At 44.5% G+C, this 15,312-nt stretch overlaps 1 protein-coding gene across 1 annotated transcript in view; it reads right to left on the bottom strand.

Moving 5' to 3' along the window:
• Positions 1–240: 240 nt before the first annotated feature.
• atp8b3 (ATPase phospholipid transporting 8B3) overlaps positions 241–15,312 on the bottom strand; it is a 20,096-nt gene continuing 5,024 nt past the window's right edge. The window contains exons 11-28 of the mRNA XM_076278223.1: positions 15,148–15,236; positions 14,125–14,318; positions 13,248–13,456; positions 13,106–13,137; positions 12,441–12,597; positions 11,988–12,176; positions 11,614–11,726; positions 10,904–11,071; positions 9,972–10,083; positions 9,513–9,588; positions 8,894–9,020; positions 3,670–3,856; positions 3,191–3,414; positions 2,827–2,910; positions 2,032–2,256; positions 1,693–1,831; positions 1,356–1,486; positions 241–545 (exon numbers count right to left, since the gene is read on the bottom strand). Coding sequence (XP_076134338.1) covers positions 321–545; positions 1,356–1,486; positions 1,693–1,831; positions 2,032–2,256; positions 2,827–2,910; positions 3,191–3,414; positions 3,670–3,856; positions 8,894–9,020; positions 9,513–9,588; positions 9,972–10,083; positions 10,904–11,071; positions 11,614–11,726; positions 11,988–12,176; positions 12,441–12,597; positions 13,106–13,137; positions 13,248–13,456; positions 14,125–14,318; positions 15,148–15,236 — 2,681 coding nt within the window. The 3' untranslated portion in view covers positions 241–320. The remainder of the gene's footprint in view (positions 546–1,355; positions 1,487–1,692; positions 1,832–2,031; positions 2,257–2,826; positions 2,911–3,190; positions 3,415–3,669; positions 3,857–8,893; positions 9,021–9,512; positions 9,589–9,971; positions 10,084–10,903; positions 11,072–11,613; positions 11,727–11,987; positions 12,177–12,440; positions 12,598–13,105; positions 13,138–13,247; positions 13,457–14,124; positions 14,319–15,147; positions 15,237–15,312) is intronic.

Here is a 15,312-nt window from a genome sequence, read left to right as displayed (position 1 = left end):
AACTCCAGTAAAATGTTGATCTGTACTTGTATTGGAGTAATATTTGACAAGTTGTGTCTGTACCTTCACTTAATGAAAAAAGGAATTGTGTACTTTGTCCATCAGACTAATAGCTTAGTTAGTACAGTGTAATGTACTAATGATAGTAATGTTTCATGGTTAGGAACAAGTTAGACAAATGAATATATTACAAAATGTTAAATAAATCTATTTTATTAGTAAAACTTTATTAAAATCAGCAATATATAACTCTGGATAAATGAGGTATTGTGCAGATCCCCATCTTTCACAAAGGAGAATGGGGGTTCTTTTATAGGGTGTCAGCACTCTCCCTGGGTGTTGCCTGAGCCGTGTGTGAGTCCGTCCCCATTGGAAGTGGGCTTTGGTGCGGGGGATACAGCGGTGCGGAGACCTGCCCCGGAGGTGATGAGGCGACCGAAGCCCTTCCCCTGGGAGGCGGCGTATGAGGACCGCCGCTGGACAGATCCGCGGCGAAACGGAGTTGCATTCATCTTGGTGAGCACAGGGTTGCTCTGGCTCTGAACCTGACAGACAGAGGATATGTACAATAAAATGGACCAATGAAAAACATCAACCCCAACAGTCCAACTTGGTCATCTTCCTTGAAATATTCATGTCTCTTTCACACACACACACACACAAATTCAGTTCAGTTCAAAGCAAAAAAACAAGATCTAAACACTTTTAGAAGTGTTAAAGACAAGGTGGTCGTCAGGTTCAGTCGTCAGGTTCAGTCGTCAGGTTGAAAGGTCTGAGACTCCCAAACATCTACAATGGGTTTACAGTGGTTCCTGTTATGGAATGTGTTCTAAAAGTTGTTGATTTCAGTTATATTGAAGAGCAGTAATGCACTCACAATCTCATTGTGAGCCCAAGCACACACACACATGCATGCACACAATATGCTATACCCCTTAGATTACACACACACACACACACAAACACAAACACACACACGCATAGATTAGACTGCTGGTTTACCACTGGAAGACACGGTTAAGGGGCATTCACACCAAGAACGATAACTATAACCATAACAATAAAAGCGTCCACACTGACCAACGATAAGTAAAGTCTCTCCTTGTGTTAATGAATGTGATGGCTAAAATGTGATGGGTTCTGATTGGCTATTAGCTTTTTATCGTTCTCAAAATCACTCTGAAAGTGATCCCCAATGATATTGTTCTTCATGTCGTTATCGTTATAGTTTATGTGTGAACGCTGTCATTCATATTAACGAGAACGATATTTGTTTATAGTTATCGTTATAGTTATATTCTTGGTGTGAACGGCCCTTAAGACTGACAAAAGCATCTGTGGCATGTGACTCTTACCCTGCGTGTGTTGGAGCGCGTCAGCGCCACATCCAGGGCCTGGATTGCCATTGATGGAAGGATGGCAGTACAGGTGGTCAATAGAACAGTAAGCCACACAACAGCGTCTCCAAAGGCATTTATTGACACTCCTGCCACAAAAATAGAATGTTTAATCTGACGTTAATAAGGATTCATCGAGAAGGAATCCAGAGCTTGTAAGCATTTTTGGAGTGTGTGGGTAAGTGACTGTGAGAGAGAAAGACAGAGAAAAAAGAATATGGTGTGTGTGTGTGTGAGAGAGAGAGAGAGCGAGAGAGAAAGAGAGGCCCAAAAGATTGACAAGGAAAAGTCTTACCAGGGAATATGTAGTCATTGGGAGCCCTGGAATGAAGACGAGGGCTGTGCAAAATCAGTGTGGACAAGAAGTACAGTACGAAACTGAGGATCACTGCTGCAACATTGTACTTGGTCCAGTACTTAGTTTGAATAATTATCTGTGGGAAATAAACAGAGAAAAACACTATGAACACTCACCTATACCCAGTTTTGTTATATTCCAATTATCCAGATTACTAGCCCTTCAGCATTAACATGTTATGTATTAGTGTGGAAATTGTAATTTGTCTGAGTAGAACTGTGTCCAGGAAGATAGAATGTTGCAGAAAATGTCACCCCCTGGGACCCCATCTATGACCTCAGCTGTTGTTGTGAACACTGCTGATGTTCCCACGGTAACGGCCAAGGTCTGGTAGTCGAGTGCAAGGTACTGGAATACCCCCAGTGGCAGCAGGCAAAGGACCAGGGAGGTGTAGAGCGAGTAGAGTAGGGTGGTGGTGAGAGCACGTAGGCTGAAGTGTTCCAGTCTCTGGCTCTTCTGGTAGACCTCTGGCCAACGCACACAGCCCTCTGCACTCACGTCCTAACAGTGGCAAAGACATTATCAGGACACTACTGTCAAATAATGTTGTTTTATCAACAGCTGATGGCAAGACCTGCCTTATAAACATAATAATGTTAAGACAAAGAGACATATGAAACAAATATAACATGCTCTGCAGTACACAGTTTACTTTTCTTTATTTAAATATTGTAAATTAGTGCGATCTGCTTCTAACACTTTCTGTGGCTATTTGCAGAGGCGACATAAAACAAGAGATGAATTTTCAGCCTATGCTATAGGAATTGATTGATTCATTGAACATCTTTATTGATGTGATGTATTTTGTAAAAAAGGATGATTCTTATATAAATAAATAAATAAATAAAATGACTTTGTACAATTATCAGTCAAAAGGATAAACACAATAAAGCCACAGGGCTTATTTCCATTGTGGTCCTTAAAATGAGTGCACTCGGTGGTGTGTGTCAGTGTTTGCAGGTGTAGGCATATGGTGTAGGCATATGTCTTAAGATGAATGCAATTATGTGTTATGAGTGTGTGGAGGATACACATGGCTGTAACGGGGGTTCTGTCGGCAACTTGTCTTACCTGCTCAAAAAGTGCCAGGCACTGCACAGGCAGGGCGGTGTACATGATAGTGTACAGGGAAATGAACCAGCTCTCATACAGACGCTGCAACACCAAACGACAGAATCACAAAAAAAAAATCTTACCATTTTACCATGAAGATTTGTGTGAGATATTTATATGTACAGTAGAGTTTATGCACCAATGAGCATAGTGTTTCAGTAATTTCCTTGTGTATATTGATAACATGTTTTCAGGGAAGAATACTACAACTATGAAGACTATTGACTGTTGACCCTTCTATCTGAATTGAAAGACATACAGGAGTTTCTCCATAAAAAATAATGTAGGCCTTAATGTAGGTCAATAATGTAAGATTGCCCACCTGGGCACTGAAGCCACTGAAGAAGCTGTACCAGATGTGCACGAAAGCAAAGGCTATGGTTTTGTACAGGAAGTAGCGCAGGAAGAGGCAGATCCGCAGGTTGGACCAGTGGCCATGCACTAGGAGCAGCCTACGCAGGAACCTGAACTGGGCCAGAGCGAAGTCCGCGTTCTGGACGGCCTGGCTGCCCTCGACCCCGTATAATCCCACCCCAACATGTGCCGCTGGGGAACGGTAAGAGAGAGAGCGAGAGAGAAAGAGAAAGAGAGAGAGTATCAACACAGTCAAGTCTTCCATGTGGGAGAGCTGTTAGATCAAAAGATAGAACATCTAACCTTTGATCATAGACACGGTAGAGCACCCACCACCATAAACACAAACACAAACACAAACAAATGGGGATTGAAAAGGCGTAAAATCCCATTACATTCAGCTCCAGCACTTCTCGTTTGTGTCACTGCTACTCTCTGGGGTCTTACTCTTGATCATGTTGACGTCGTTGGCCCCGTCGCCGATGGACAGGGTCACTGAGGAGGTGTGCCTCCGCACCAGCTGCACCACATCGGCCTTCTGGCTGGGGGTCACCCGGCAACACAGCACGGACTGGCACTGGTTGGCCAGTGCCACAAACCTGGCCCCACTCTCTGGCTGATTGAGCAGATCCGCCTGGCAAACACAATGGAAGGTTGGCAAATACACATTCCTTATTGTTTGTTCAAATACATTCAGTCATTCATTCATTCATTCATCACGTTCATGATTACTTTAACTCATTGAATGCCAAGCTGTTTTCGGGAGCTTTGTCCTAGAGTGCCAGCAATCTAGACCATTGTTGATGATTTTTGTACAGCCACAGCATATTCTGTGTTATAGCTATGAACACATACAATAGCTTGATTAAAAGGTGAGACTTTAAGCTCTCGGTGGGTGCAAACCGTGTATTTCTACACGCCTCTGTTCCTGAGAAATCCCAAGCTAAACAGTGGCTAGTTTTCATCAAAATCGCTGTTTTTTTTCTAGAAATGGAGATATAACGTCCTTCATGAAATATGAAGTGTTGCCTGTTACTTACTTGTGTAAACTTTCCGGGAAGTGATCAGCGAGACCTGGCGAGACTGCCACCTTGTGATAGACCCACGAAAATGGCCTGGTTTTGACATGACGTGCATGCGTCACTGATTCGACCCAAAGCGGCAACCGAGTTATGATAAAATGTCCAGATTGTTTTCATGAGTTTCACGATCGTCATATATTTCATTTCCATTCATCACAGAGTTCCCAAAATCACATATACGGTGTGTTAGAGTGTCTAGTTTCGTAATTTAAAAAAAAAAGCTAAAAACGTAATATTACGTTTTTGGCACTCAACTCATGGGAAGGAAAAACGTAATATTACGTTTTTTGGCACTCAATGAGTTAATACACAATAGGAGAATTGGTGTTTTGTATCTCTTGGTATCAATTTCAGATTCAGATTCTGATTCATACTTTATTGTCCCCAGGGGGAAATTTGTTGCCACAGTCTGTCTGTACATACATTTAACATTTAACAAGAAGACACATTTACACATTACACAGACAAAAAACCTCCACCAAACCAACAGACAGGCAATGCTACCTCCTCGACAGATTGTTGAGAGCGGTGATGGCAGATGGGATAAAACTTTTACCAGAGTGTGATGCATGGGTATAGGGGGTGGAAGGGATCATGTGCTTTGCTCTTGATAGCAATTATTTTAGGGTTTCAAAACTATTTTTAGTTAGCCATGTGGCCCCTCTTGGCAGACCCTCCCCTCCCCCAATGAAATGCTAATGTACTGGTTCCAAGGGCTATCAGATCCACAAGACAAAGGATGTTACCTTGCTATACTGAATCCATATGTCATGAAATGTAAATATATTCATGTTCGGTATCATTGTAATAGTCTCAGTACAAGGATTGTAATGATTTGATTGTGAGAATGTTTGGAACATTCTATAAGTGATATTTCTGATATATAAGATATCTCTGGACGAGGAGGTGGGACGGGCCTGCTGATCTCCAACAAATGGAAATTCACCCCGCTACTGCCTTCAAACAAATATGTCTCATTCGAATTCCATGCCATCACAGTGATCGCCCCAGCAAAACTCTACGTGCTGGTCATCTACCGCCCTCCAGGCCAACTAGGCGACTTTTTGGATGAACTTGACACTCTGCTGTCCTCCATCCCTGAGCATGACTGTCCGCTTCTTCTTCTCGGCGATATCAACATCCACTTAGATGCCCCAGGCTCAGCGGACTTTCTGGCCCTGATCCACTCCTTTGACCTCAAACTGGTTCAAAGCCCACCGACACACAAAGCTGGCAAAGAGCTTGACTTCATCTTCACTCGGAACTGCAGCACAGACACCCTCACGGTGACGCCTCTCCATCTTTCTGACCACTTCTTCATCCAGTTCAACGTCAGCCTGACAGAACAGCCTCCGGCTCCTCAGCCGATGGTCACGTTCCGCCGCAACATCCGGAACCTGTCTCCAACGCACTTTTCCTCTGTGGTTGCCTCCGGTCTACCTCCACTCAACACCTTCTCCTCTCTGGAGGTTAATGAGGCCACAGACTCGCTCTGCTCCACACTGAGCTCGTGTCTAGACGAGCTGTGCCCTCTTACCACAAGGCCAGCACGATCCAAACACTCTCATCCATGGCTAAATGATACCCTCCGATCGCAGCGCACCAGACTCAGAGCCGCGGAGAGGAAATGGCACAAATCCAAACTAACTGATGACCTCAAAAACTACCAGACACTCCTGGCCTCCTTCTCAGCCAGCATCACTGCTGCTAAGACGGCTTTCTACAATGACAAAATCAACAGTGCTACAGACACTCGAAAACTTTTTTCAACCTTCAAATCGCTACTCAACCCTCAGATGCCTCCTCCTCCATCCAGCCTTACTGCAGATACCCTCGCCTCATTTTTTACAAACAAAGTGGCGGCAATCAGCAGTCAATTCTCTACAGGCCCACTCAACGCATCTGACTCAGATACCGCACTCCTACAACCTCTAGGGACTGCTAGATCATCTTTTTCAGCATTCACGCCTCTCTCCGAGAATGAAGTATCTAGACTCCTGACATGCAGCCGTCCTACCACATGCTCGCTGGACCCTATACCTACGAGCCTACTTCAGTCCATCAGCCCGACCATCGCACCAGCTATCACACACGTGATCAATGCCTCGCTAACCTCCGGCACATTTCCAACAGCGTTCAAAACGGCCCGGGTAACACCGTTACTTAAGAAAGCTTCTCTCAACCCTGCTCAAGTCGAGAACTACCGCCCTGTCTCACTCCTGCCTTTCTTATCCAAAGGCATTGAACGAGCAGTCTCCAAACAGGTCTCTGACTTCCTTTCACAGAACAACCTTCTGGATCCAAATCAGTCTGGGTTCAAAAGCGGCCACTCTACCGAAACGGCTCTGCTGTCTGTAACAGAAGCCTTAAAAGAAGCCAGGGCGACCGCTCGGTCATCAGCACTCATTCTGCTTGACTTATCGGCTGCCTTTGACACGGTTAATCACCGCATCCTTCTCTCTATACTCGCTAACATGGGAATCTCCGGTTCTGCTCTCTCCTGGTTTGAATCCTACCTCACAGGACGCTCATTTAACGTATCATGGCTTGGTCAGCTATCTGCACCTCACCATCTCACCACAGGGGTCCCCCAGGGCTCAGTACTGGGCCCCCTTCTCTTTGCTATCTACACCACCTCCTTGGGACAGATTATCCGTTCGCATGGCTTCTCATACCACTGCTATGCAGACGACACACAGCTCTATCTGTCCTTTCCACCTGATGACCCCTTGGTTTCAGCACGGATCTCGGATTGCCTCTCAGACATAGCTACATGGATGAAGGCACACCACCTCCAGCTGAACCTCTCAAAGACTGAACTGCTGGTCCTCCCAGCTAAACCTACCATACACCACGACATCAACATCAAATTTGACTCTCTGTCTGTTTCACCTACCAGGACTGCAAGAAATCTAGGAGTTGTTCTCGACAACCAACTAAACTTCTCAGATCATGTTGCCTCAGTCGCCCGGTCATGCCGTTTCGCACTCTACAATATACGGAAAATCAGGACTTACTTAAATCAAGATGCCACCCAACTTCTGGTTCAGGCAATAGTCATCTCACGACTCGACTACTGCAACGCCCTCCTGACAGGTCTCCCAGCCTGCGCAGTGAAACCACTTCAGATGATCCAGAACGCGGCGGCGCGCCTGGTCTACAACCAACCCAAGAGGGCACATGTTACCCCGCTACTCATCCAGCTACATTGGCTACCTATGGCGGCCCGCATCAAATTCAAGGCTCTAACGCTTGCCTACAAAGTAGTCTCCGGTTCTGCTCCCACCTACTTGAATGCCTTCATACAGACATACGCTACCTCCAGACCGCTGCGCTCCTCAGACGAACGACGTCTAGCTCCACCTCCGGTACGCTCAGGCCAATCCAAACTTTTCTCATCTGTTGTTCCTCGCTGGTGGAACACACTGCCAGTTCCTACAAGGGCAGGGACATCCCTCTCCATTTTCAAAAAACTCCTGAAGACCCAGCTCTTTAGAGAACATCTCCTCTCATAGCAACACTTACAACAAGTCTTGCTGATCCTAGCACTCACCAGCCGTCTTAAACTGACACGTAACTGTTAAAAACTGCACTCACTGATGCACTTATTCTTACTGTACTCTAATGTTTTTTAAATTGTCCTAATATTGTTGAGAATTGCTCTAAACTTAAACTGTTTACCATGTTGTTAGTCGCTTTGGCTAAAAATGCGTCAGCCAAATGTAATGTAATGTAATGTAATGTAATGTAATGTAATCTCTCCTCATGCTATTCAGATAGGTGTGAAGTAGGTGTGAGTAGGTGTGTCTGATGCCAAGTGGAGAACCAACCATGTGGGATTGTTTTGGCGCCAATTCTTTCTTTGTTTAACCCATACAAAAGTGACTAACTTGCATTGTTTGTCAGAAGAACGATGGAGAACTGAAGAAGAGAGTAAGAGGTTGATCCAGCAGAGGCCATGGCCTACATAGACCATAGACCATTTTTTTACCCTCTCTGCTTGTAACAGAATAAACCTGATTCCTGAGTGTTCCTGAAGTTTGCCAGTCTAAGTTAATATTAAGTAATTATTCACCACAATTACTTTCACTCTGTGCTTTGCGAGTGATGGCAGTGTCAACAAGAGCTGGTAGATTGGGAGTGGGGAGGCCAGTTCTTTTTGAGCATGTGACAATGATTTTCATAAGCTTGTTTATATTGTTACTGGGCAGCATGGTGAAGTAGCAGAGAGTGCAGTACATGAGAAGAGATTCAATGATACTACAATACAGAATTTGCAATGCCATTTAGCACTAAGCCAGTACATCTAAAACTGACGAAAAGGGTCTTGTTCCTACCCGGAATAACAAAGCCATTTTCCGTATTATAAGTAGTGTAGCATCATAATGAGTTTGAACGCATTATCTTAAGGTCAAATGACAACATTGGCTTGCTTTTATTGATTGGTTGATTGATTCATTGATTTGTTGGTTGATTGGTTGATTGATTGATTGATTAATTGATCCATTCAAACATACATTAAACAACATGATAAATGTGCATTCTGAGTGCTTTCAGACTTTGACTTTACAAAGAATGAATTGCTTTACCAGCTCTAGTCCATTGACGACTATTGTAGTCTTTCCCCTGGACATCCATTTGTCTGTGCACCATATTTCTGATTTCTCCTTCTCCTGGATTATCCTTACATCTGAGTCAGAAGACTGTAGAAGCTGCCTGAGGTCAAATAAAACATTAGATACAGCAGCCCAGTACCATATACTGTAGTAATGCACAGTAAAATGATCCGTAACTGATTAGGGACAAACTGAGGTTAAAAGGGAACTAAAAATAAAGTGTGTGCCCATGAGATGCAGTGCAATACATTATGGGTATTTCCAAAAGACTGTTAAACTCTGTTTTAACAACTCTGTGTTAACATGCATCTCTGCAGTTCTCTTGCATGCTTCACAAACTGCACAATATTCAGCATATATTGATGTGCATGTGTTTGCATGCAAGCAGTACATGCATGTGTCCAGCTACATGGTCATGCAAGCACATGTGCATGTCTGTGTGTGTGTATGTTTATGTCTGCACACATAGGCAGGGATGCAGATGGGTACACACACACCCTCACGAAAGATTCAGTGCTAACACAATTTGCACGGCTCAATACAGCACAGCATCCACGCAGGGCGAGGCAAGGAGAAGAGTGGTGCATCTGACCTGAGCTCGTCTCCTTGCAGGAGGCTGGTGTCAGGATCTATTAGCCTGCAGGCGTAGCCCACGTTCACCGCCGTCTCTGTGGAGGACAACAAAGGAAGAGGAGGATGAAGCCAGTGATGCTTGTGCCGGGTGAAACTGTCTGCCCAGTGAAACCTGTCTGCCTGTCTGTCTACCTGCCTTCCTGTCTGCTTGTCTGCCTTCCTGTCTGCTTGAGGAGCAGTGGATTGATTGTGACATGCCTTTCTGCTACATTACCTTCCTGCCTCACAAACACACACGTTCCACAATTTATTTGATTGCAAATACACTTACACTTACATTTTCACACTGAATCGAACTCAAAAACACATATAACACATACACACACACATACACACACGCACACGCACACACACACACACACACACACACACACACACACACACACGCACACACACACACAGGCATACACATACATACCTGTTTTGTCCCCGGTCAGCACCCACACCTTGATGCCTGCCTGCCGGAGAGTTAAGATGGTCTCGGGGACTCCATCTTGGAGCCGGTCCTCGATGGCCGTCACTCCCAGCAGCTGATCAGGAGTAGAGGCAGAGGGGGGGACAGAGCAGGGTATGGGGAGTTCATACACACACCTGTCACTGGTATGCCACTGTGTTACCTGAGACATGAGTCATTGCTGCTTTGCTAGATCAAGATATTAGACATTATATACATTATTATATAGAGTTATTAAAGAACCATTATATTAGATATTATAGTAGAGATATTACATTAGATATTACACAAAGGTAAATATGATACGTTAGACACATAATACTGTAATACTGCTAAACTTTTCGCCGAAGAAAGATTATTAAAGGTGATTATGGAATTAAATGCATCAGTCAGTTGGGAATGTAGCACAAAGGAAACCAACGTCATTTTAGTCCTTGTCCAGGGCTTGAAGCAAGGAAAATTTCAGTGCCTGTTATCAGACGCATTTGAAGCCACCATACATAATTGCCTATTTTCAAATCTTAAATGGCCCGGCACATGCCTGAGTTCAGGCACAGTGCCAGAAAACGTTCAGCCTTGCTTGTCATACTGGAGTGTATGACAACATTATCCTACGCACAGTGACGCTCAGTAAATCATCCCCTTAAAATTATACGGTTCTATCTGACATTTTTGTCAAACTTGAGTACCGGGTAATTGACATATTCTTATGGAGAGGTGTTTCTTGAAGTTGTGAGAATTTTTGGACATTATATCTAAAGAGGCTTGTTCCACTTATCAATGTAACTCTATGGATGTCTAAAACTTTGAAGCTCAATATCTCAGAAGTACTCAGAATGCTGATAGAACCTTATAATTCCAAGGGGACGAAATGAACCCCACTGCTCTGTGAGTACCGTCAGCTCTCTCTCCATGCGGTCATGCAGCTCCTCAAGCCTGGCCTCGCGCTGAGATGTGGCCTCCGCCTGGCACTGCTCCAGCGCCTGCCTCCACTCTGACCACTGGGCCTCAGTGACCGAGCGCACGGCCACACACAGGGTCCGCAAACAGCCCTGGGCAAACAGCTGCAGCAGAGAAAAAAACACGTGTGCTCATACCATCCCATTTCTATCACTGTAATGTAATACAGAGAATTGTGTCTGACTGGAAGACTGGACAGCACTGTACTGAGACATTATAAATGTGTCTGTTTTATTTTGTTTCAGAAATGTCAGTGCTATTATGGAGTGATAAAACATGTACATGTGTGTGTCTCTGTGTGTGTATTCGTGTTTTTGTGTGTGTGTGTGTGTGTGTGTGTGTGTGTGTGTGTGTGTACGTGTGTGTGTGTGTGTGTGTGTGTGTGTGTGTGTGTGTGTGTGTGTGTGTGTGTGTGTGTGTGTACGTGTTTGTGTGTGTGTGTGTGTGTGAGAAATAGGGAAAGACAGAGACAAGTAGATGTGCATGTATGTGTTTGTGGGTACTACACATTGGTGGTGGTTAGTGAGGTTCCCCTGTCACTGTGAAGCGATTTGAGTATTGTGAAAAGCACTGTATAAATGTAATGTGTTGTTGTTGTTGTTGTTGTTGTTCTATGAGTGTGTTCCTGTGTTTTTCAGTCCCTCACATCCAGTGCTCTATCGCTGCTATCCCTGTGTGGGCAGTCCCTCTGCAGTCTCTCCAGGATGACCATGTCTGCCCCTTTACAGTACAGCTTCAGCCCTCCACCTGGTTCCCTTACTGTCAGAACACACACACACACACACACACACACACACACACACACACACACACACACACACACACACACACACACACACACACACACACACACACACCAATGCAGACAAGACACACACACACACACACACACACACACACACACACAGACAAACCATTACATACAAATTCCAACACCAAACAAACAAACACACACACTAACAAACAAACAGACACTACTGCATTTCCTCTCCAGGGGGCAGAGCAGCCCAGCAGACGCACCTAACACAGACATGCGCCTCCTCTTGCTGGTGAAGTCGATCAGAGCCAGGAGCTGATACTGGCGCGTGTGGTCCAGCTCGCTGATGGTGAGAGAGTCTCGCGTCCGGGAGAGAAAGACACAGCCCATCTCCCGTGCCGCCCCAACCAGGGCCTCCTCGTCAGGAGACGCAGCCTGGTAATGTGGAGCCCCTGGGGAGAAAAAAACATTTAAACGTAACCATCACCTGTGATATAACCACTTCAGATGTCTTTTGAACTTGGAACAGTTTACTCCATTGACATAGCACATTCTCCCTCTTTAGCTCACAAAGCAGTGTATGCTTCATGTTCATGACTGTAGAGAGCATTGGGCAGCTTGGCATCACACACGGACTGAAGAAATGAAACCAAAATAGTTCAGGGTCCAGTGCCATCATGTGCCAGTGTTAAGTACTCTCTCTCTCTCTCTCTCACCCTCCTTCCATTCTGTCATGACGGTGTGGCACAGCGCCAGCGCGATGAAGAACTCTCTGGTCTGTGGGCAGTGCTGCTTGACCAGCCGCTCCACCAGTCGCTGGTCCCAGAACTGCAGCCCACCACAGGAGAAGCGGTTCCAGCTCAGGTCCAGAGGCTGAGCACAAGAGGACAGCAGGGGTGGGTCTCAGAAGCTCAATTGTGTTTTATGCCCCCAACATCGTCTTCCAGGCAGCGCTGCCACCGCTGACTTAAAGGCTATACCTAACCATAGGCTATACCAAGGCTATACCTAACCCCAACCCTAACCCTAACCTTAACCCATGCCTAACCTTTGTGCCTTCCGCGCAGCACTGCCTTGAAGACAACGTTGGGGGCATAAAACACCAAGAAACATCTCAGAACCATTTATCAGACAGTTCAGGAGAGAACAAGCAGGAAATGGCAGGGATGCATGTTTTTATCTTTGATCAATCAGTGATGATTCTAAATAGAGTTTACACAGAGCTATCTTGGTATTGCTATACTGAACAAACCCTAGTTCACTTCCTACTTTTTTTCTAATAAATGCTTCTTAACTTACTTTTTCTAACAAATGTTTCCTATTTTTCTAACAAATACTTCCTACTTTTGCTAACAGAGTTCATGTCCAAGTGAAAACATACCATTTGATTCTCTGAATGGGCTGGCACATCCCCTAAACAAAAAGAAAAAAAACACAGAAGGGAATCATTTCACTAAAATCACTTCCCTGAATGGACCATGTCTTTTTTCTGTGTCGGCCACTGCTAGGGCGTCCTGACTGACCATAGATGTCCCCAGCAATGCAGCATTGGCGGAAGAGCAGGCGGTTCTGGGTCAGGGTGCCGGTTTTGTCGCTGAGCAGGTGTCCCACCTGACCAAGCTCCTCATTGAGCGAGGTGTTCCGTGCGTGAGCGGGATTGTCGGTGTCTGCGTGGTACATCTGCAGGTCCCAGTTGATGAACTGACTCTGGATCACTTTCATCACCTCAAACCTGCAAAGGACATGACGAGTGAGTCACTGCAGAGTCACAGAACCAGACTTGTGTGGAAAGTTAAGCTCTAAACACTGAACATTTTGAACTGTCTATCATCTTGACTGCCATTGTTACTATGCTAACAATGTATCTGTGCAGAGGTGATACAATATATGAAAATCTCCAGGGAGAATCACAAAGACAAATATAGTATATAACAACTAATTACAGTAAAGGTACACTATGCAAGATTTTCCAATTTCATGGTAAACAACGTGTAATAGGCGAATCATTCACCTAGCATAACTATGCAGCATACTGTATACGTAGTGAGTCACTACCGAGAAAACCAGTCATGCAACTTCAAGAACTGCGGCCCGACAAATCTCGGAAGAATCGTGAAACATTAGCCTACCTTGTCAGTAGATATAGCTCTTTGGAGATAGTTTTTGCCTGTTGTTAATCCTTAGTCCCCTGTACACATTTTCATTGTGTACAGGGGACATTAGTCACGAGAAGTTTGCTATTTACAACAGCAGAGTAAAACATCAATATATCACGACTCTAGAGGGAGCTCTACAGTTGCCAAAAATGGCTAAACCTGCACAGTGTACCTTTAAGTAATTATATATTAGAATCTCCTCTCAAGTACTGTGTAGGAGTTTGCGGGAGGTTTGGGTCCTTACGAGATGTACATGGACATGGGGATAGCGGGGCTCATCAGGATCACGTAGCCCCAGAAGGTGAGGAAGGCTCGGTAGGCTGTACTCGAGTCGCCCCCCAGGGCCGCCAGTGGCTCCAGGCGTGAGGACAACTGGTGCTCAAACACACCTGAGCCAACAGCCAACAGCAGGTCCACAAGCAGCACAAATGTAATGATCTGAGACAGGCAAGGCAGCAGATCACCGATTAACATTAGAAAATGTGTTAATTATCATGAGTGATTAATCAAACTGCTTATAAACCACAAGTAATGTTACGTATATTGTATAATGAAGGTCATTCAATTCCATTCCATTTTATTCATATAGCGTCATAACATATGAATGTCTTAATGCTTTTTACAAAGCCCAGTTTGAACTTGATACCCCTATACCAAGCATTAAAGCAACACCAAAGAGTTTTTTGTACCTTAAAATAATGTTTCCAAAATTGTTTCCGTGGTTCATCAACTCGTAACAGGGTGAACGGCACTTCTGCATTCGCTTCGCGGCCCTCTATCGGCTATAACCGCACTATGTAAGTTTGCTAGATCGGGTAGCGGGTTTGTAGTTCGATGGAATGAGACATAAGAAACTGCATATTTGACTTGCATGATGTCGCAATACATCGTACTTTCATAAAATCATGCAACATATTCTACCTTGTCTATGGACATCGTTATTTGCAAAGCCGTTGCTGGATAAACAAATAGCGTGGTGCGACAGAGGAAAAGTTCTTTGGTGTTGCTTTAAGGCAACAGGGTTACAGAAAAAATGACTTATGAGTTATGACTATGATTTGTTTATAGTAGCTTTTCTTCTGGGAACTAACATTACTCAATTCATGTTAGCTGTTAGCTTTAAATTGAAAAAACATGAATGAAATATTGAGTAATTACTTAAGTGATGTACATAAGTCTATATCTATGATATAGCAATCAATTACAATCTAACAACAATGTGACTAGATCCATTCTTGCCGGTTATCCAAAACGGCACATCTCTTACCGCCAGAATAACCCTGTTGAGGATCGTCTCCACTTGGGTTGTCTTTAATATCACCTTGCCACAGTTTTTCATGATCTTAGTGTCTGCGCCTGGCAACAAACCAATACAGCAGAGCAATAAATCATGATGAGATTTTGGATATTTGTATGATGAGAAGTGCCATTC

The sequence above is a fragment of the Alosa pseudoharengus genome, unplaced genomic scaffold, assembly GCF_046254945.1.
Source record: "Alosa pseudoharengus isolate Yale_2024_CS ecotype anadromous, Long Island Sound unplaced genomic scaffold, YU_APseudo_1.1 YU_APseudo_1.1_scf_11, whole genome shotgun sequence".
NCBI lineage: Eukaryota > Metazoa > Chordata > Actinopteri > Clupeiformes > Clupeidae > Alosa > Alosa pseudoharengus.
The sequence above is the reverse complement of the archived record's forward strand: the minus strand, read 5'-3'. Positions and strand labels throughout refer to the sequence as shown.